This window comes from Gracilinanus agilis, chromosome 2 (assembly GCF_016433145.1).
Source record: "Gracilinanus agilis isolate LMUSP501 chromosome 2, AgileGrace, whole genome shotgun sequence".
NCBI lineage: Eukaryota > Metazoa > Chordata > Mammalia > Didelphimorphia > Didelphidae > Gracilinanus > Gracilinanus agilis.
The window spans coordinates 690,197,741-690,218,168 of record NC_058131.1 but is presented as its reverse complement, the minus strand read 5'-3'; the positions used below and the strand labels follow the sequence as shown (position 1 = coordinate 690,218,168).

General features: G+C 42.5%; 1 protein-coding gene across 1 annotated transcript in view; it reads left to right on the top strand.

Moving 5' to 3' along the window:
- The first annotated feature begins 622 nt into the window (after positions 1–622).
- The window catches only part of CHRNB4 (cholinergic receptor nicotinic beta 4 subunit), a 38,060-nt gene continuing 18,254 nt past the window's right edge, over positions 623–20,428 (top strand). Inside the window, exons 1-2 of the mRNA XM_044662907.1 lie at positions 623–725; positions 16,189–16,233. Of these exons, the coding sequence (XP_044518842.1) occupies positions 623–725; positions 16,189–16,233 (148 nt within the window). The remainder of the gene's footprint in view (positions 726–16,188; positions 16,234–20,428) is intronic.

Here is a 20,428-nt window from a genome sequence, read left to right as displayed (position 1 = left end):
TCAGTCTGAGCCCATCTCTCTTTTCTGGCATATGTAACCTCCTTGTTGTCCTTGCTTTGGAATTGCTGTCAGAGTCCCTGAGGGGATGTGTGTGTGTGTGTGTGTGTGTGTGTGTGTGTGTGTGCGTGTGAATCCTCCAAGCTGGCTCATCTAGTACCAGGGAAAGGCTTCAGTGATAAGATTTGCCTGTGGGCAGCAGATTTTTTATTTTGAGGATATCTTCCCCAATTATCTCACTCTAAGGCTATGCCAATACCCAGGGTCATAGAGTCCTGGTCATCTGAGGCTGGGCTCTAATATTAAATAGATTATATATTGTTATACATAACATACAAACATTAATATACTTTAATATTAAAGTTCTCATGACTCCAGGTCAGTCGCATCAAGACATAACCAAGAGAGGAGTCAAAAATACACCGTAAGGAAGGGTACCCAGAGAGAAAACAGTGAACCATTTTCATTTCGATCTTTGTATCCTCCCCAGTTGGCACCATGTCTTTTACAAAGTAATTGCTAAATATTTATTTGTTTGTTACATTAAAATACCCAGGGATCTCTCTCCATCCATCCCAGTTCTCTGCTCCTCGCCCCATCAGAGAAGGCTTCGTTTGACAAAAAGATGTCTATATGCACAAAACTGGGTCTTACTTATTTCCTCTTCTCAGTTCTTTCTCTGGAGGTGGATGTACACAAGCCATTCTTCAGACACTGTTTCTATAGCAGTATGTAATGTTCTCTTGGTTATTGAACTGAATTCATTGGAATATTCTTTTGGGGACCTTTAGACAGTTCAATTCCCCTCCCTTGACTTCACTTTCCTTGTCTGTAATATTAGGGCAGAAGGTAAGGGTCTAAGAAAAAAGAAAAAAGAAATAGTCTGTGAGTATTTGCTTAATAATTAAATTCCAACTTCCTTAACCTGGCCTTCCACACCCTTCCTAAATCTGTCCCCAGACAACTTTTAGATACTAACATCCCTCCCCATTACCTTTAATTTATTTTAAATAAATTATGTATAATATATATATACATATGTACATATATACATATTTTGTATATGTATATATAAAGTATGTGTGTATTTTTATATATAATGTCTACATTTTGTATTTTTGTATATAATGGACAATGCGTATATATATTTTGTATGCATACATACAAGTAAATTATATATGTGTGTGTGTATACAAGTTGTTGCCTCTATTAGAATGTCTGTTCCTTTAGGAGAAAGAACGCTGTCCACATCCAGAGAAAGAACTGTGGGAGCGGAAGTACATTAGAAAAACATATGATTGAACACATAATATGATAGGGATGTGATTAGGGTTTTGATGTTAAAGGATGACTACATTGCAAATATGAATAACATGGAAATAGGTTTTGAACCATGATACATGGATAACCCAGTGGAACTGCTTATCTCCAGAAGGGAGGAGAGAAAGGGGGTGTGAAGGGGATCATGAATCATGTAACCATGGGAAAATATTCTAAATACAAATTTTAAAAAAAGAATGCAAAAAAAAAGTAAGTTCCTTGAGTAAAGAGGCAGATTCATTTTCACCTTTCTAGTCCCTGCGCTGAGCACAGTATTTAGCTCCTCACAGGTACTTAATCAATGGTTTTTATTGATCGATCTCTCTCGCTGTTCCTTGACACCATGCTACCTCTCTAACAACACCGGGCTTCCATTATGATCCTCAGAAGATGCCAGCCCCATTCTCATCCTGTTCCTAGAGCCTCCCACTTCATATGGAATCCCTGAAATCTAGCCCTTTCTTCAAGGCTCTGCTCAGCTTCCACCTTTTCTAGGAAGCCTTCCCTGACTACTCCTGCCCACACCAAACTTTCCCTCTTCTGAACTACAACAATGATAAATTTGACAGCACTTTAAAATTTATAAAACCACCTCCCTAATACAGCCCTAATAGGAAAGTGGTTCTATAGCCCAAATGTTCTCATCTCCATTTTACAGATGAGGAAATTGAGGCATTAGTGATTTGTCTGTGATTCTATAGTTAGGAAGTGTTGGCATCTGCTGAAAATAGTCAAATGTTAGGGCTCTCCTTTCTGATTTCTTTATCAGAATTCTCTCCAATCCAGCCCTTTTTTGGTCCTGTCTTCAGAATTTGTGGACTGAGGATAGAATGTGAGAATCATTCTTGGCTCTGGGTTCATTGCCAGGGTCACTAGCTATAGAGCCCTTGCATTTCTCCAGGAAGGCAATCCCTTCCCAGAGGATTCTCCCCCAGCAATGCTATACCTTTAGGCTCCTTGAACCCTAGAGCCAGCAGATAGAAACTGAGAAAAACTCAGACAAAGTCATTGCTAGCTTGTGGATTTCTGTTCTCCATGTAGGCTCTGCCGCCATCCCTCGAGATCGTTGGGTTCGGTCATTTGGGGGAGTTTCCTATGACTTTACCTCACAACTCAAGAGCTGAGGATTCTAGTAATTTACTCCAGGAAAGGTATCCTAATGACCAAATATTGGATTTGAAATGGATTTTAGAGATGATATAGTCTGTTTCATTTTACAGATGAGGAAACTGAGGCCAGGGACTAAGGAACTTGTCTGACAGAATACCAGGGGGCAGAGTGGAGGGCAGTTAAAGGTACACATAAGGCTGCAGCCTTCAAATGAAGTCATTTAACTTCCTGCTGATATCAGCAGAAGGAATGGAGGAATCAGAGGACCTTGGTTCAACTCCTCTTTCAAAACCATAGTTTCATATATATGTATGTATATATATATATATATATATATATATATATATATATACATATATATAAAACCAAATAGCCATGTTATAATTGTAACAGGAAACAACCTATTTGAGACCTAGAATGACATAAATAGACATGACACCAAAAAAGAAGCTGAATGCCGTGTATATAGAAGAACCAAACTTGACTCCAAAAGAAAAGATGAAAGTACTGTCCTCTCTTCTGACTGAGCTGATGGGTTGATTCGTTTTCTTGTACTATGTGTGATTTGTTTGGTTTTTTAATTTTCCTTTTTAAAATGTTATTTATAATATTTTTGGCTTTCTACTGGCTAAATATTTCTATATTATAATTGGCTTTCTAGACAAAGGAAATTGAGGGATATATTTGAAATAAGGGTGAGGAAAAAAACAAAAGATATCAATAAAATTCTTTTCTTAAAAAATAATGACATGGGGGGGGCAGCTGGGTAGCTCAATGGATTGAGAGCCAGGCCTAGAGATGGGAGGTCCTGGGTTCAAATCTGGCCTCAGACACTTCCCAGCTGTGTGACCCTGGGCAAGTCACTTGACCCCCATGGCCTACCCTTACCACTCTTCTGCCTTGGAACCAATACACTGTCTTAACTCCAAGATGGAAGGTAAGGGTTTTAAAAAAAAATAATGACATGGAATGTTAGAAAGAACTCTGGAAGAAACTGGGATCTGATGTGGAATATCAGCTTACTATCTAGGTGATCCCAAGCAAATCAATTAACCTCTTTATGGTCATTGCCTCATCTGTAAAATGGGCATAATATGCAAACACATTTTTTCACAGGGTTATTGAAGGCGAGCACCCTTTGGGTACTAAAGAAATGTGAACTGCTCTAATATTTCCCTGCATCATACTTTTTTGGTTATATGTTGTCTGCTCACCTTCCAACCCTCCCCTAATAGATTGCAAGCTTCTTGAGGGCAGGGACTGTGCCATTTTTCATATTTGTACCATTAGGCTGAACACAGGACTCTGAGCTAGGAAATGCCCAATAAATGACTTGAATTGAAGTGAGCTCCCCTGTACACCACTCATGATCTCACAAGGCACTTTTAAGCAGAGACCTGGAACACCATTTGGGGAGAGTTAGGTGGTGAAGTGGATAGAGAGCTCAGCCTGGAGTCAGGAAGTCCTGAGTTCACATGCAGTCTCATAAACTCATTAACTATGTGACCCTGAGCAAATCATTTCACCCAGCTTGTTTCTGTTTCAGCAAAATGAGCTGGAGATGGAAATGGCCAACCATTCCAGGATCTCTGCCCAGAAAACCCCAAATGGGGTCACAAAGAGTCAGACCCAACTGAACAATGACCATGAAAAGGAAACACTATTTCCCTTTGAAATATGGTATTTCCTTTTTGTGAAAAAAACCCTATATTAGAAACCAAAGAACCCAGGTTTAATACTTCTAAGCTGTATGTCTTGGGATAATTCACTTCCTCTCCATATTTGCATCTCTGTAAAACAAAATTAGGTTGAATTTGATGATCTCAAAGATCCCTCCCAGCTCCAAATCCCATATCCTATAGGACACTGTCCCATTGGACCTTGGACCCACACCAGTACTGTAGAACAATCACTGAGGCTTCTCTGAGAAGTCCATCATGATAATGAATTAATTGCAGGTACTTGGCTCTTTTACTGAGGGCAAGGAAGTTCTGTGACTCACCTTCCCTGCCCTTCTGGGGCACTGGGCCAGTGCCAGGATCTCAGTTCCCTTAGACATGACAGAGCCAAAGTTTCCAGCTGAGGAATGAAATTGTGGTCACTCATTGCTCACACTTCATCTTCTTCTGTTGGGCATCTGACCCATTCACAGGGTGGAAAGAGTGAGAAAGCCCCAATGCATACCAGGCTTTTTGGCTGTCATGTCACCTTGGAGAGGACATTTTCTTGATCTACCTTTGGCAGGTTTAGGAGATGTCCCAGTCTAGGGAAAAAAATCTCAATGAGATTTAAAACAGATGTGTCATATATTTGGAGGATGTCTAGAATGAATGAATGAATGAATGAATGAATGAATGAATGAATGAAGCAGAAAATGGAAAAGCAAGATAGTCTTTGCTTTCTGACAGAGGAAGAAGACAGACCTGAATTCTTCAGACCTATGTGTGTGTGCGTGTAGGGGGTGATGAAGGAAGGGAGTCAAGAGAAGAGTGAAAGGTAAGAGGGAAGGGAGTTCTAGAGAGATCACCAGGGTTCTGTCATTCCGGTGTTGGAGAGAAAATGGGATCAACTAAGGAATAGAGTGAGTGATTTCAGTCAAAGGGGGCAATTCAGGGGAAGGAGTAATGGAGGCTGGAATCAAAGGTTACTGGAACACAAGGAAGTAGGTATTTGAGTGAAGAGTCATTCCTTTAGCCAACAGACATATATTAAGCACCTACTATATGCCATGTACTGTGCTAAGCAGTAGGGACCCAAAGAAAGCCAAAAATTATTCTCTGCCCTCAAGGAGCTGATAATCTAATGGGAGACAAAAAGCATTCTATGGTAGCAAAGAACCAAAAATAAATGAGATGCCAAGGATGAGGAAATTGCTGAAAAGAAAATTTGGAATAGAAATATTTTAAAATAAATTTTTGGTAAAACTTGTTTTCCATAGCATAAATTTGTTCTCTCCATTCCCTGAGAGCCAATCCCTATAATAAAGATTTTTTTAAAAAAAATGAGAATAAAGGAAAAAATCTAAAAGAGAAAAAAGTCCAAAAAAGATGACAATGCATTGAAAAAATATAAAGTGTTCAATATTTCTCTTTAAAAATTCAATTAATTTTTAAAATGAACTAAAATCTATTTTCTTTCTTTCCCAACTCCCCCTTCTAAAAAAGAAAAAGGAAAAAACCCTTTAAACAAATAAGCACATATAAGTGTGTATGTGTTTAGCCACAAGATACATCTTGAGTCTATCAATTTTCTATCAAGAAGGGAGTGGAAGGTTTCATCATGAGTCCCATTCTCTAGAATTGTCATTGGCCATTGAGTTAATCTGAATCCTTAAATTGTTATTTTTTTGTTTGTTGTTTATAAAGTTCTTCTGGCTTTGTACACCTTGGTCTGCATCCATCTTCCTAGATTTCTCTAAAATCATTTCTTTCATCAGTATTCTATGACATTTATACCCCATCATTCGTTTAGTTGTTCCTTAATTGGTTGACATCTTCATTTCCAATTTTTTGCCATTACAAAAAGAGCTTCCAGAAATATTTTTGTACATAGGGATTCTTTCCTCCTTTCTTTGATATCTTTGAGATATAGACCTTATAGTGGTGCCTCTGGGTCATGATTTGGTGGTTATGGAGAAGTAATTCCAAATTGTTTTCCAGAATGGCTGAACCAATTCGAAAATTGACCAAGAGTGCAAAAATATGCCTGTACAACCTGCAGCCCCTCCCAAAATGTGATTTTCCATTTTTGGTCAATTTTGCCAATCTAATGGATGTGAAGTGGGATCTCAATGTTGCTTTAACTTATATTTCTTTAAAATTAATAACTTGGAGGCAGCTAGTTAGAAGAGTGGATAGAGCACCAGGCCAGGAGTTGGGAGGACTTGGATTCAAATCTGCCCTCAGATACTTCTTAGCTTCTGGGCAAGTTACTTAACCCTGATTGCCTCCCACCCTTCTTAGAATTAATATTAAAACAGAAGATAAAGATTTTAAATTAAATTAAATTAATAACTTGGACTTACTTTGTTGTTGTTGAAAACTGTTAATATCCTTTGACTATCAGTTGAAGAATTGTTCTTATGAGTTTGAACTAATTCCTTATGAAGCTGTCCACCCTCCACCTAATGGGCTTTCTGAATGTCCAACCCACTAGGAATCTTCATGGAGTCAGTGGACAGCTTTCTTTCCCCTCCCACAGGACAGTTTCCAGAATTCAGACTTTTTTCCTCTTTTTTTCTGAGTACCTTTTAAGTTGGGTTCAGTTGGAGGATCCCTCAGCTCTGTTCTGTTGTAAGATTTGGTTTTCTGTTCCCTCAGAGCCCTTTGTCCTTGATTGGTGGTGAAGGGCTTTATGGAGGTTTGGAGCCTTGCCCCCCTCCACCTAATGGGCTGAGTCTCCATCGCATCCTGGAATCTCTGGGTGGGCTAGGGCGCTAGTCAGAGGGTGTGCCTCGCTGGCACAGCTGTGCCAAACTCAAGGCTCTGATCACGGACAACAGGGAGGCTGCTGGGGGAGAAACCCAGAAAGTGTGAACATGCTCTCCAACTTGCGCTGCACCCCCCCCTTTCTTTTGAGGTTTTGACCTCAGGACACTTCAAGCTATGTAGATCAACCCCACCTGGCTTAATTCTATCAATACAGCAGACAAGAAGTCTTCAGAGGGCAGGGAAGCTCCAACACTCCTCCTCCACAAACTACAGTGAAAGTAGCTAAATTCACTTCTTTAGCTTTTACCACCAGCTGGGGAAAATCTGGGCTCAGGTCCCACTAACCTAATTAACCAACAAAACAGAGAAGAAGCCCTCCCAGGACTGAATAACTCAAACCCACAGATAAAAAAAATGATCAGAGGACCAATATTACAGCCAATTACAGGGGAGAAAGAAGGGGGGGGGGGAATGAGTAAACAACAGAAAAAGAAAAAAAAACCACATTCAACAGCTTCTATTCAGAAATTGAACAAAGTGCAAATGGATCAGAAGAAGATAAAGGAACACCAAGAAAAACATAGAAACTTCAATGAAATGGACACAGGCTTTGGAAGTACTCAAAATTAAATTAACTCAAGAACTCAAAATTAAAATAACTCAGCAACTCAGAAAACCATCAACAGAGGCTGAAGACAATTGGGAAAAGGAAATACATTATCTAAAATAAGAAAATAATGTCTTAAGAGCCCAAATTTATCAGCTGAAAAAACAAAGCAAAGAAGGTGAAAGATGATCTACAAAGAAAATCAGACCAGAAGGAGAAGGATGACCAAAAAGCCAGGGATGAAATTCAGTCTTTAAAAATTAGAATTCAACAACTCTCTATAACTAAGAGATAAAATGTTTATCAGAGAAATTTGCTTTAAATTTTTTTCCAGCTTTCTGCTAGCCTCCTAATCTTGGTTGCATTGGTTTTGTTTATACTGAATATTTCAATATACAAAAGCAAAAAAGATGATTATATATAAAATTGAGAACTTACATTAGGGATGATTTATTTCCAAGGCCCTTCTCAGTTTTAAATCTATGATTCTGGGACCCTATAAATTTTTATTAAGCATTCAATTAAGCAATTCTCTGTCCTTGACACTGGAGATAGAATGACAAAATAATATAGCCCCTACTCTCGAAGAGCATATATTCTCCTAGAATGTAACTAAACAATAACAATAATTGATATTTATTTAAATAGCACTTTAGAGATAGTAGCTCATTTAGTCCTCATAATAACCCTTTAAAGTAGGTAGAGTAAATATTACCATATTCATTTTATAGATGAGAAAACTAGGGTTCAGGGAACTTGAGACTTATTTAGGGTTACAGAGCTGAAGACAAATCCAAGGCCTAACTCTAAATGCAGTGTTTTTTCTGTTTTGCTCACTTCTCCCAGACTCCTCCCTCTCTATTATTTCATGCCGATTGCTTCAAGCTAAGAGGTGGTTCTCTTCCCAACTTGTTCTGTTATTCTAGTCTGGCTGCTGGACGCCACCAAGATCTCAAACTCAACAAGCCCTAAATTGAACTTACCATCTTCCCTTTCAAGTGAATCCCTGCTTCCAAATCTACCACTTCTTCTCTTCAAATGCTTTTAACTTTGAATTTGAAAGCCCAAACAGAACATCTGTAGATATATGTGTGTGTATAATATATATATATATACATATATATATATATTGAGAGAGAGAGAAATACAAAGAGAGGATTATACATGAAATTGTGAACCTCCACCTCATATTGCCTGTTTCCTTTTTCAAAAATATACACAGTACCCCCAAAGCCTTAGTATTGTTTTAGGCTATTAAAGCTGTATATAGCCTATACAATGAATTTCACACACAATCTTCAAAACTCTCTTGCTTTATTTGTTCCACTTTCTTGCTCTTGCTTTTTTTGATACATGGCTAATATAGAAAGGTACTTTGCATGACTTCACAAATGGAATAGGTATCCTATTGCTTGCTTTCTCAATGGATAGGGAAGAGGCTGGAGGGAAAGAATTTGAAACTGAAAATTTTTTAAATGAATGTTCAAAATACATCAACATGATTATCTTTTTAAAGAACCTCTCTTGCTCATCTTGTTCCATTTTTCTTTTTAAAAAATATTTTTATTGACTATTTTGGTTTTTATGACATCTCCTCCTCCTTGACCCTTCCAAAAAGCTATTTCTTAAGATAAAGAAAGAAAGAAGAAAAAGTGAGACAAAACTAACCAATATATTAAAAGGGCCTGCTACAGTATACAGTGTTTCATATCCTTTGTCCCCTGTCTCTTCCCTGAAGCAGGCTAGATGTTTTCTCGTGATTTAGATTCAAGGTTAGCCATAATTTCACATTTGAATGCTTGGTTGTTGTTGGTCTTTGTTCCATTTATATTGTTGTACTTATATATTTTGTTTTCCTGGTTCTGCTTAATTTCTCTTTACATCAGTTTATAAATCTTCTCATTCTTCTCTGAGTTTATCATATTCATTGTTCCTTAAAGCACAGAACTTCTTAAAACTTTCCATGTACCACAATTTGTTGAGCTATTCCCCAATCAGTGAACTGCCTGGTTTCTGTGGATGGCACCACCTTCCTCTTAAGTCTCCTAGAGTTGAAATCTTTTTTTTTTTAATTTTTTTTTAAACCCTTAACTTCTGTGTATTGGCTCCTAGGTGGAAGAGTGGTAAGAGTAGGCAATGAGGGTCAAGTGACTTGCCCAGGGTCACAAAGCTGGGAAGTGTCTGAGGCCAGATTTGAACCTAGGACCTCCCGTCTCTAGGTCTGACTCTCAATCCACTGAGCTACCCAGCTGCCCCCTAGAGTTGAAATCTTAATGACACCTTTGAATTTCCCTCTCTCATACCCTACCTTCAATCAGCTGCAAAGACCTGTCTATTCTGCATCTTACATGTGTCCACTCATATTGCTAGGCTCTCACCACCTTTTGTCTGGGCTATTGAAACAGTCTTCTAATTGGTCCCTCTGACCCCATATTTTCTCCTCTACAATCTAGCCTTTGCAATAAGTGTCTGCTAACTAGAAATGAATTCATTCCTGCTTAAGCACTTCCTTTTCTGACCTGTTCTGATTCCAAGAGTGCCTGGGAGGAGAGAACCAGCCTCCCTCTCCCAAACTTCCTTGAAATTTGGGCTCCTCCGGTCTCAGTGGACAAAGAAAGAATAAGATGCCATGGAGAGAGATCCGGACTTAAAGTTGGGAGAGATCTGGGTTCTGTTCTTGCTTCAGACACTTGTCAGCTATGTGAGCGCAGGAAAGTCACTGAACTCTCTCAGAACCTCGGTTTCTTCATCTGTAAAATGGATATGGAAATACCTTTAGATCACCCAGGTCTATGAGAACCAAACTTCTAAGTAAAGTCTTTTTCTTTCTAAGAAAGACTTCTCAGGGAAAGGAATTTCTGGCACTGGGGGAAATGCGATGTAGTGGAAAGAGCCCTGGCTTTGAACCTGAACTTGGCTATTCTCTCCCTATCGGGGTGACTGTGGACAAGTTGCTTATTCTCTCTGGGCCTCAGTTTTCCCATCCTTAAAAGGAGGCATTTAGACTAAATGATCTTTAAGGTCCCTTCCAGCTCTGAGTCCTAGGGCTTGATAATGCTCTGGGGCAATGGGAGGAGAGCACAGAGTGAATAAATGTTCTTATCTTCCCAGGGAAAGGCTTTCTAGACACAGATACATGGGGGACCCTTGAGGAAGCTTCCTTGTCTTATCCTTGTCCAAAGTCCTTCCTACCAATTGACATGGTATAGTGAAAAGAGGGAGGGGAAAAAGCTCTGAGTCTGGAGTTGCAGCCAGAGTCCTAGTTTTGTCACTAATTAACCTTAGGACCTTGTACAAATAATTTTAACCTCTCTATGACTCAGTTTCTCCAAATGGAAAATGAAGGAGTCTTGACCAGATAATTTCTAAGAACCCTTCCATTCTGACTTTAGGAGCCTATAGTTCCTGCTCCTCATCCTTGAACCACAACTGAGCAGGGCAACTTCTTTCTAATGGAAAGTCTGCTTGATTTGGAATTGGAGGACCTACAGTTGAAACTCAGCTCCGCTGCTGGGTCATCTCTGTGACCCTAGACTAGAAAAGCCTCTTACTCTCAGTTTTCTCTAAATTAAGACGAAGGGACTGGAGGTAGCTGCTTAGCACAGTGGAGAAAGCACCAGGTTTAGAGTAGGAAGAATCTGGGTTCAAATCTGGCCTCAGACACTTCCTAGCTATGTGACCCTGGCCAAGTCACTTACTATCCCTTATGGCACCTCTGTCTTGGAATTGATACTTAGTTTTGATTCTAAGACAGAAGGTAAGGGTTTAAAAATAAAAAAGATGAAGGGACTAGAGGCAGCTAGGTGGCACAATGGATAGAGTGTGAGGTGGGAGGTCCTGGGTTCAAAATAGGCCTCAGACACTCCCTAGCTGTGTCACCCTGGGCAAATCACTTGACCCCAAATGCCTAGTCCTTACCTGTCTGTTTTCCAGTTGTAAGGGTTTAAAACAAAGGAAGAGACTCGATCTCAAATATCCCTTCCCAGCACTAAATTCGCTAGGTAAGGTCAGCTTCGCCCCCTGGGCCAGCAGCCATCTGCCCCATTACTCAGCTGGGGTCAGGGGAGTGCTCTAAGATGGGCATCCAGGGCCCTCGGGGCGTTTAGAGCTGGTTGCTGAGCCCAGCGGGCTGGCGGGGGCCTGAGCTCGGGCTCTGAGCCTCTAATGGCTTGTCTTCGCGTGCTCTCCTTCCTTGGCCCCCTGGCCTCTGGCACATACCCCTCCAGAGCTGAACACCCCCTGGGAAGCCTCTAATGGGATGAATCATCGCTGTGCCCATCCTGCCTGGTGCCTCCCCTCCGTACTGCCTCTCTGCTTCACTTCACGCATCCCCGAGGCTCCCTTGGGCAGCCGAACCCCTCCTCCACCCCGTCTTTCTAAAAGAGGGAGGGGTCAGAGCTCTCCTGCCAGCTGGGCTCCGTGCCGGCCAGCCCATTCAGCAGCGTCCTATCGCCCGCCGGCTCTGGAGGAGCCGCCGATCCCATCCCTCCGAGGCTCCGGGAGAGTCTGCGCCCCGTGCCCGTGTGGCCAGCCCAGCTCCCGCAGCCTGTCCGGGGGAGCAGCCTCTCCTCTCCTGCTCCCCCTGCCATGAGGAAGGCACCCACACTCCTCCTCCTCCTCCTCCTCCTCCTTCTCCTCCTCGCTGTGGTTCCCATCTTCTGCAACCGTGAGTCACTTTTGGGGGAGCCGCTCCGACCTGAGGGGGGCGGGGGGCTCAGGGAGCAGGGTCCCGGGCTAGTTGGGACTAACTTCCCGGCTCCGAGTGCCAGCTGCCTCTGCGAGCCCGGCTGGGCTGGAGTCAAGGTGAACGGCAGCTGGGCATTTGCCAGCATTCCCTGGGACAGTTACCCTGGACTTGCTAGGGAGGGGGAGAGGGGGGTGGGGAGAGGAGTAAAAGGAGGGGGACGAGGCGTGGGGGGAAGAGACACTGAATGGCCAGGAGTGAATCAGTCAGGAGAAGCCATGCCCACTAGCCCAGAGACAAAGCTCCCGAGAAACTCCGGGAGAGGACAGCTCCAGAGACTGAGGGGCACCCGCTGCCTGTCTTTAGGCTTTGGACAAAATAACAATGAGGAGGATGAGGAGGATGACATGGTACACTAATGTGTTACACCAATAAAAGAATCGTGTTAACAATAAGCTCACATTTACATCCACTCGGAGGCTTACAAAGCACTTTATAAATATCTGATCTTCCCAGCAGTCCTGGGATGGAGAGCTGTAATCATTCCCATTTTATAAATGAGAAAACTGAGGCTGAGACAGGTGAAGCAGTTTGCTTAGTGCGTTCATATAGCTACTGAGTGCTTGAAGCAGGATTAGAATCCAAGTCCTCTTCCATCCAGACTCAACACTTTCTCTACTATGTCATCTGATACTGTGAGGTAATAAGAAAAGAACCCATAATCCCATACTCAGGTATATATAAGCCACTTTTCTTACACTGACTCTATGAGGTCATCACCCCATCCTCCAGGTGTAGGAGTTGGGGGGGGGGGGGAGAGATGGACAGACAGAGACAGAGAGAAACAGAGAGAAACAGACAGAGAAAGAAAGAAATAGGGAGGGAGAGAGGAGAGAGAGAGGAAAAAGAAAGGGGAAGGGAAAGGGGAAGAGAGGGAGAGATCTCATCTATTGGTTGCTTACTATGTGCCAGGCATTGTGAAGCTTAGAGGTGTAGGACTTGCCCAGGATCACACAGCTGGTAAATCTGCAGCTGGGGTTGGAAATCTAATAGCTTCTATTTCTAAAGCGTTTCAAGGATTACAAAGGACTTTCTTCACAATAACTCTATGAGGTAAATAGTCATTGTTATTTTCTGTGTTTGACAGGAGAGATTCAGGCAAAGTGACTCATTCATAGTCCTTCAGTCACAGTGGAGAAATGGAGGCCAGGTCGGGGCTCTTTTCTATGATCCATATTGCCTCTTCAGAGGGCACACTAGTGAGCTGAGCTCATAGGACTCTCTAATAGGAGATTACACAGATACACACACACACACACACACACACACACACACACACACACACACACGCACGCACACACCATTTCTGGTCAGAGTTTGATTCTCCTCTTTAGTGGGTAAATCAGGATAGCATCCTGATTACAGCATTGGTTAAAAAAAAAAAAAAGGAAATTGACCCTGTATCCCAGAGCTGTAAAGCCCTGGTTTCCCATGAACTGTCACTAGGCAAGATAACGAGATCACTTAATGAAAAATCTTTGGGGGAAGCACCTCTATTCCAAGTCTGAAACTTGAAGGCAGTCAGGCCTTCAGAACAGAAAATGGACAGTGCCAGAGCTGGGAGGGCCTTCAGACAGGAGACTCCCAGACAGGAGAGCTTCACTTATATCCTCACCCAGGAGCAAAGCTCACAAGCCATGGAGAAATCCACTAAAGTGAACATCTATTTGTCTGCAGTCTGCCTCTGGGACCTTCTGGGGGTCTTCGGACAGGGGGGTGAAAGAAAGAATTTAGAGCCTCTTCAAGACCCAATTAGAACTTCCACAGCCATGCACTGAACATTTAACTGGAGATGGAGAACACGACCCTTTATGTCTGCTTCCTTTTCTGCCACAGTGATAAATTCTAGGGTCTCTTCCAACTCAGACATTTTATATTCTGTGTTCTAATGCCCTTCCTCAACTCCATATTCTCTGTTGTGTGTTCCAATGCCCTTGCTAAACTCCACATTTTCTGTTCTGTGTTCTAACATCCTTCCTCAACTCCACATTGTCTGTTCTCTGTTCTATGCCTTTCCTCAACTCCAACAGTCTCTGTTCTGTGTTCTAATGCCCTTCCTCAACTCCAACATTCTTTGTTCTGTGTTCTAATGCCCTTTCCCAAATCCACATTCTCTGTTCTGTATTCTAAATCCTTCCTCAACTCCATATTTGTTGTTCTGTGTTCTAACACCCTTCCTCAATTCCACATTCTCTCTTGTGCATTCTAATTCCCTTCCTCAACTCTGATATTCTCTGTTCTATATTCTAACACCCTTCCTCAACTCCAGCATTCTCTGTTCTGCGTTCTAACATCCTTCCTCAATTCCACATTCTCTGTTTTGTGTTCTAATGCCCTTTCTCAACTCCACATTGTCTTTTCTGTGTTCTAACACCCTTCTTTAACTCCACATTCTCTGTTGTGTGTTCTAATTCCCTTCCTCAACTCCACATTCTCTGTTCTGTGTTCCAGCACCTTTCCTTATCTCCACATTCTCTGTTATGTGTTCTAATTCCATTCCTCAACTCCAGCACTCTCTGTTCTGTGTTCTAAGCTCCCTTCCAGCTCTGATACACTCTTTGGTGTTCTAAGCTCCTTCCCAGCTTGAACATCCTTTTCCCTGTGTCCTGAGGTTCCTCTCTAGACACTGCCATTTTCTTTTCTATATCCTAAGGGTCTTCCTCTAGCTGGCAGTCTATATCCTGGATTCTAACATCCCTTCCAGCTCTGACACATTCTATTCTGTGTTTTAAAGTCTCTCACAAGTCTGACATTTTACATTCTATCTTCTCAGTCACCTTTTTCCATAAAGTGGGTCTGTTACTCCCCACTCGTGACAAATCAGATGTAAATACGATTATGTATGTATTTTTTCTGGCTTCAGGAAGAGGGAAAGAGCAATCTAGTCAGCTGTGGGTAAAAGGGGCTGGATTTGAGCCTGACCTTGCCTGGACTAAGCACCTGCTTAGATGCTAAGACATCTATAGTGATGTCATGAATCTGGGAGAGAAGCTCAAATAAAAGAAGAGATATAAAGCATTTGGTGAGCCTTAAAGTACAATATAAATGCCAGTTATTATTATGATCAATATCATTATTATTAGCCTACAGTCACAAGGCCTCCACTATGGTGAGAACTTCATTCTTTGAGCCTTCTACTACCCTCTTGCTGAGATCAATCAGTGTTTGGAGAGCAATGAAGATGTATGGGGGCAGGTAGGTGGCTCACTGGGTCGAAAGCCAGACCTGGAGATGGGAGGGCCTGGGTCCAAATCCAGCCTCAGAAACTTCTTACCTGTGTGATGCTGGACAAGTCATTTAACCTCAATTGCCTAGACCTTACCACTCTTCTGCCTTAGAATGGATTCATATTGATTCTAAAATGGAAGATAAGAGTTTTAACGAGTTTTAACAAAGAAGAAAAAGTACGGTTATAAACATTTAATGATCAGATTCTGGGGAGAGGGTAATGTGGGTATAGAAACTTTTAAGATTAATCTGCACTATTAATACTTTCTTAAATCTAGGCAAGCCACAAAACAATAAATTGAGCTCTGATCTGTTGTTTGGTTGTTTCAGTCACGTCTGACTCTCTGTGACCCCATTTGGGATTTTCTTGGTCAAGACAGCTGTTTCAAATTTACAACATTTTACAAGAGGCTCTCAGGGGTGGGTGCCAGCACAACGCTGTACAGAAGGAAGCAAGGGTGGGTGGGTCAAGTCCACATTGTTTCTCCTGAATAGGTAAAGCCTGTGGAGTTTGGAGGAGATGCTGAGGTTGGATAGCTTGGGGTGGTAGAAAGGACACAGGATTCAGAATCTCTACCTCATCTTTCTTCCTAGCAGTATGCTCTTGGGCAATCCCTTCACCTCTCTCCATGACTCAGTTTTCTTTCCTGTAAAAGGAGGAAAATAATGTCAGAGCTTCCTGCCTTGCTCTGTCAGTCTTAAAGTCCTGTTATAATTACCTTTCCAAAAGACGTTGTTCCTTCTTTTTGCAGAGAGAAATTCAGGCAGTGCTAAAGCCAGGCTCTGGAATGAGACAGGTAAGCATGGTGGGAGAAGGGGGGAGATTGCATAGGTGGAGGATGGGAGGAAAAAAGATCTGTAGCCTCAGGGACAAGAAAGAGTCAAGATGGGACAGTAAGAATAATACTGACTCTGGAGTCAGAAGACCTGAGTTCAAATCCTCCCTGTCTGATGCTTACTACCTGCTGAATGTTGGAAAATTCACTCACTGTCCTTGGCCCTCAGTTTCCTCATCTATTAAATGGGATAGAGTTGAGCCAGATGACCTCTAAGCTCTCTCCCAGCTCTAAATACAGTATCCTATGATCCCTTTCACCCTAGATCTTCTACCTAACTGAAGAGAGATGGCTCCTTGGCTGCTCAGGAGAGGGGCCTCCTTGTGGGACGATCTAAGGCCAAGGCCATTTAGAAGAGTCACAGGGGCTTGGTTCTCCAAAATGAAAGGGGAAACTAAGATTAATCAAATAATTAATACCAAAGGTGCCCTTCCAGGTACTTCAAACCACAACTCCCAAGTTCTTTTTAGCCACTGCTGACATCTAGTGGTGTCCTTTGTGTGGATCAGACCATGGAGGGGGCAGAATCAATTCCTTTTGGGGGCCAGGGGTCCCCTCTACCCCTCTCAGAAGGCTCAGCCTGGCTGGTGTTCCCATCAGCCCCCTAAACCTAGCAATGAAATTGTTTTGAGGGTCAAATGAGGTGATAAAAGCAAACCTTAAGGTGCTCTATAAATATTAAGCATTATAATCATTGTTATTATAATTGGTTTTATGATCCAAGCCCAGGATACCTAGAAAAAGAGTACTGGCTTAAAAGTCAGAGAACTGGGCTTGGATTCGAGTTCTGTACTTGTGTGACCTTTAATAAATCACTTCTTCTCTCTTAGCCTCCATTTCCTCTCCTGAAAAATGAAGGAATTGGAGGAGATAGTATCTTCCACCCCCAAGTCTCAGGATATGTTTCTTCATCTCCTCACCTTAAAGTGCCACCCAGTAGTAATCATTCAGTTCGATTAAGCAACTCCTATGTGTTGAGCCCCTATTGGGTGCCAGGGGGCATGGCACAACATCACTCTTCTTCCTCCTACTTAGAAGTTCTCATTTTCCAGATTTCCCTCTAGGGAACCTGGGATAAGGGAGGGGGAGCTGCCCATTTCACTTAAACTCCCGTCCCTCCAAGGTCCTGCTACAGTCTGGCAAAGATCATGGGCTACCACACATGGACAGGTGCCTCCTGGCTGGAAATTAGACCCACACAAGCTTGGAGCATTGATAATAATAATGGCTGGCATTTACATAGAGCTCTGAGGCTGACCAAATACTTTACACACATTAATAAGAGCTGGCATTTATACAATGCTTTCAAGCTGGCACAATGCCTTATTATGTTTTTTTCCCATTTGAGCTTCACAACAATGCAACGAAGGGGCATTTTACTGTTTCTATTATCCCCATTTTACAGAGAAGGAAACTGAGTCACAGAGAGATTAAATGAGTCCAGTCAGAGGGCAGAGCCAAGATTTCAACCTAAGTATCTCTTGACTCCAAGGACAACACTCTTTCTATCATGCAACAGTTTACAGCAACATAGTTCCCCATTGCTCTTTTTAGACCACATCTATGAGGAGAATGGTAAATCTACGGCACATACAGTATACCATGGTATATGGTATATGATATAGTATATATGGCATGCCACATATGGCATATATAGTAAATCTACTTATGTATAGGCATTAGCAGGTGGGATAACAGATAGACTTGATTTCAGGTCTCAAGAAGATCTAAGTTCAAATCCTGCCTCAGACCCTTGCTAGCTGTGTGACACTGGACAAATTACTTCAGTGATCTCTGCCTCAGTTTCCCCAAGTGTACATTAAGGATAATAACAGCACCTACCACCAAGGGGTGTTGTAAGAATCAAATCATATTTGTAAAGCTCTTAGCACAGTGCCTGGCATATAGCAGGCACAATATAAATGCTTATTTCTTCCCTATACTAGTAAGGAAATGCGCTCTCTCCTGAGGCAGACTGGTTGGCATCAGTTCTGCTTCTTGTAGCCACAGGAACACAGATTTAAAGCTGAAGGGAAACTTAGGGGCCTCAGATGAGGAAACTGAGGACCAGCCAGTCCCAATGTCTCATAGAGAGAAAGTGTTCGAGGAAGGATTTGGGGCCAAGTCCTCTGACTCTAGAACTAGAGCTCTTTCCATGGAACCTCATATATAAGGATAGAGGGGTAACAACAGGACTGGTGATTTCACAGCTGTGAGCTCCAGTCCTAATGCAGGTAACCTGCTCTGAAGTATGACGGATGGAGGGATTCAGACAAAGACACACAGCCAGGATGTATCCGAGGCAGAGCTAGCTCTGAGGCCAGTTGTCTATCCCTGGTACCACAACAACCCATCTTCTTGCATATCTGACATGTACATGTATGTAGAAGCAAGTGCCCAGCATTAACCTGAGGGTCCAAAGTATGTGCTCCTATTTCAGAGAAGTCAGAGCAAGCTGGATGCCCCAGGAGCCACAGGCTGGGCATGCCTCGGTGACTCTCCCTCCCAAAGTGACTTGGGGCTGGGGCTGAGCGAGCTCTCAGATGGGTCTCCAAGCCCTCCTCTGGCTTAAATGAGCTGATTTCTAAGGGTCCTTCTAGTTCTGGGGAAGAGGATTAAGGAAGGCGTAGGGCAGGCAGCTGCCTAGATGCCACACTGAATGGAAGACATCAAGATTCTCATCCACATAAATACTCTCAGAAGATCAGGGACCATGGACAGCGAGGTTAGTGACTGTGGCCTCAGATCAGGAAAAAGAGGATTCTGATACTCATTAGGGTGGTGACTCTGGACAAACCTTTTCACTTTTCAGTATTCCTGGGCATTTCTCTGAGAAAAGGTTGGCCTACATTGGTAAAGCCAGGGGCAGCTAAGTAGCACAGTGGGTAGAGCACCAGGCCTAGAGTCAGGAGGTTCTGGGTTCAAATGTGCTGTGTGACCCTGGGTAAGTCATTTAGCCGCTTTTGTCTCTTCTGCTTCATGACAGAAGTTAAGGCTTATTTTTTAAAAAAAGGGGAGGGGGATGTTTCCTCCCTGGGTGTTCTCTACCATTGATCTACTCCCTCCCAAAGAAAAAGCCAAATTTTATCTATTATAAGGAAGATTCCAAGCCTCCTATGAATGGTAACTTGCATGGGCCACCCTCTCAAAGACTGCCAGGGATGCACATATCCTGGTCATGAGAGGGGAATATCACATGAGCTTCTTGATTCAGAAATCCATTTTTCTGGGTCACAGATAAGCTTGGGAGTATCCATCCACACTTGATTGTTGTTGTTCAATTATTTTAGTTGTGTCTAACTCTTCACAACTCTATTTGGGGTTTTCTTGGCAAAGATACTGGAGTGGTTTGCCATTTTCTTCTCCACCTTATTTTACAGATGATGACACTGAGGCAATCAGAGTGAAGTGACTTGCTTGGGGTCACACAGCCAGTGTGTGAGGTCAGATTTGAACTCAGATCTTCCTGACTCCAGTATCATCTGCTCTATCTATCTATAGCACCCCCTCGATGGCCCATTCTTCCACTAATCACTCAGAAGTGTCTAGCAACTACTTCCTACTACAGCAGAGTCAGGAGGGAGCATGGTGTCCCTGGACCAGGATCTGAAGGCATAGTAATTAGAGAATAAAAGTAGCCACTAGCATTGTCTGGAATCTTGGGGAGACAAGAAGGCAGAAAAATCCTCCTACTTGCCCTTATCTTGTCTAAAACCTAAATTCTGTTTCAATAACTGGATCACTCAAGCCCAGAAAGGCAAACGAAAGATCAGGAAGCAGTGACTTGACACAACCATAGCATAACAACCATAACAACCCCACCCCGGGGGACATTTTTTCACTCTATCCCATGTGATCATAAGAACACAGAATTTTGGAGTTGGAAGGGACCTCAGTGGCCATACATGCCAACTTATCGCCTTGGGGCTGCCAACATTTACATACTAGACTTTGTTCAGGATACCAGGGAATCCCTGTCCTCTAGAATTTCATACCTCCACTCTAGGACTCTCTCTTCTGAGTTGAGTCCTTGGCTGGGATCATCATTTCATAAAGAACTCGGGACAAGCTCACTTCTTTCCTGGCTCCACTCTTCACTCTTCTGACTTTTCCACATCCTCCCAGCAGCTTTACTTTCACCTTTCCAGGATCTTTT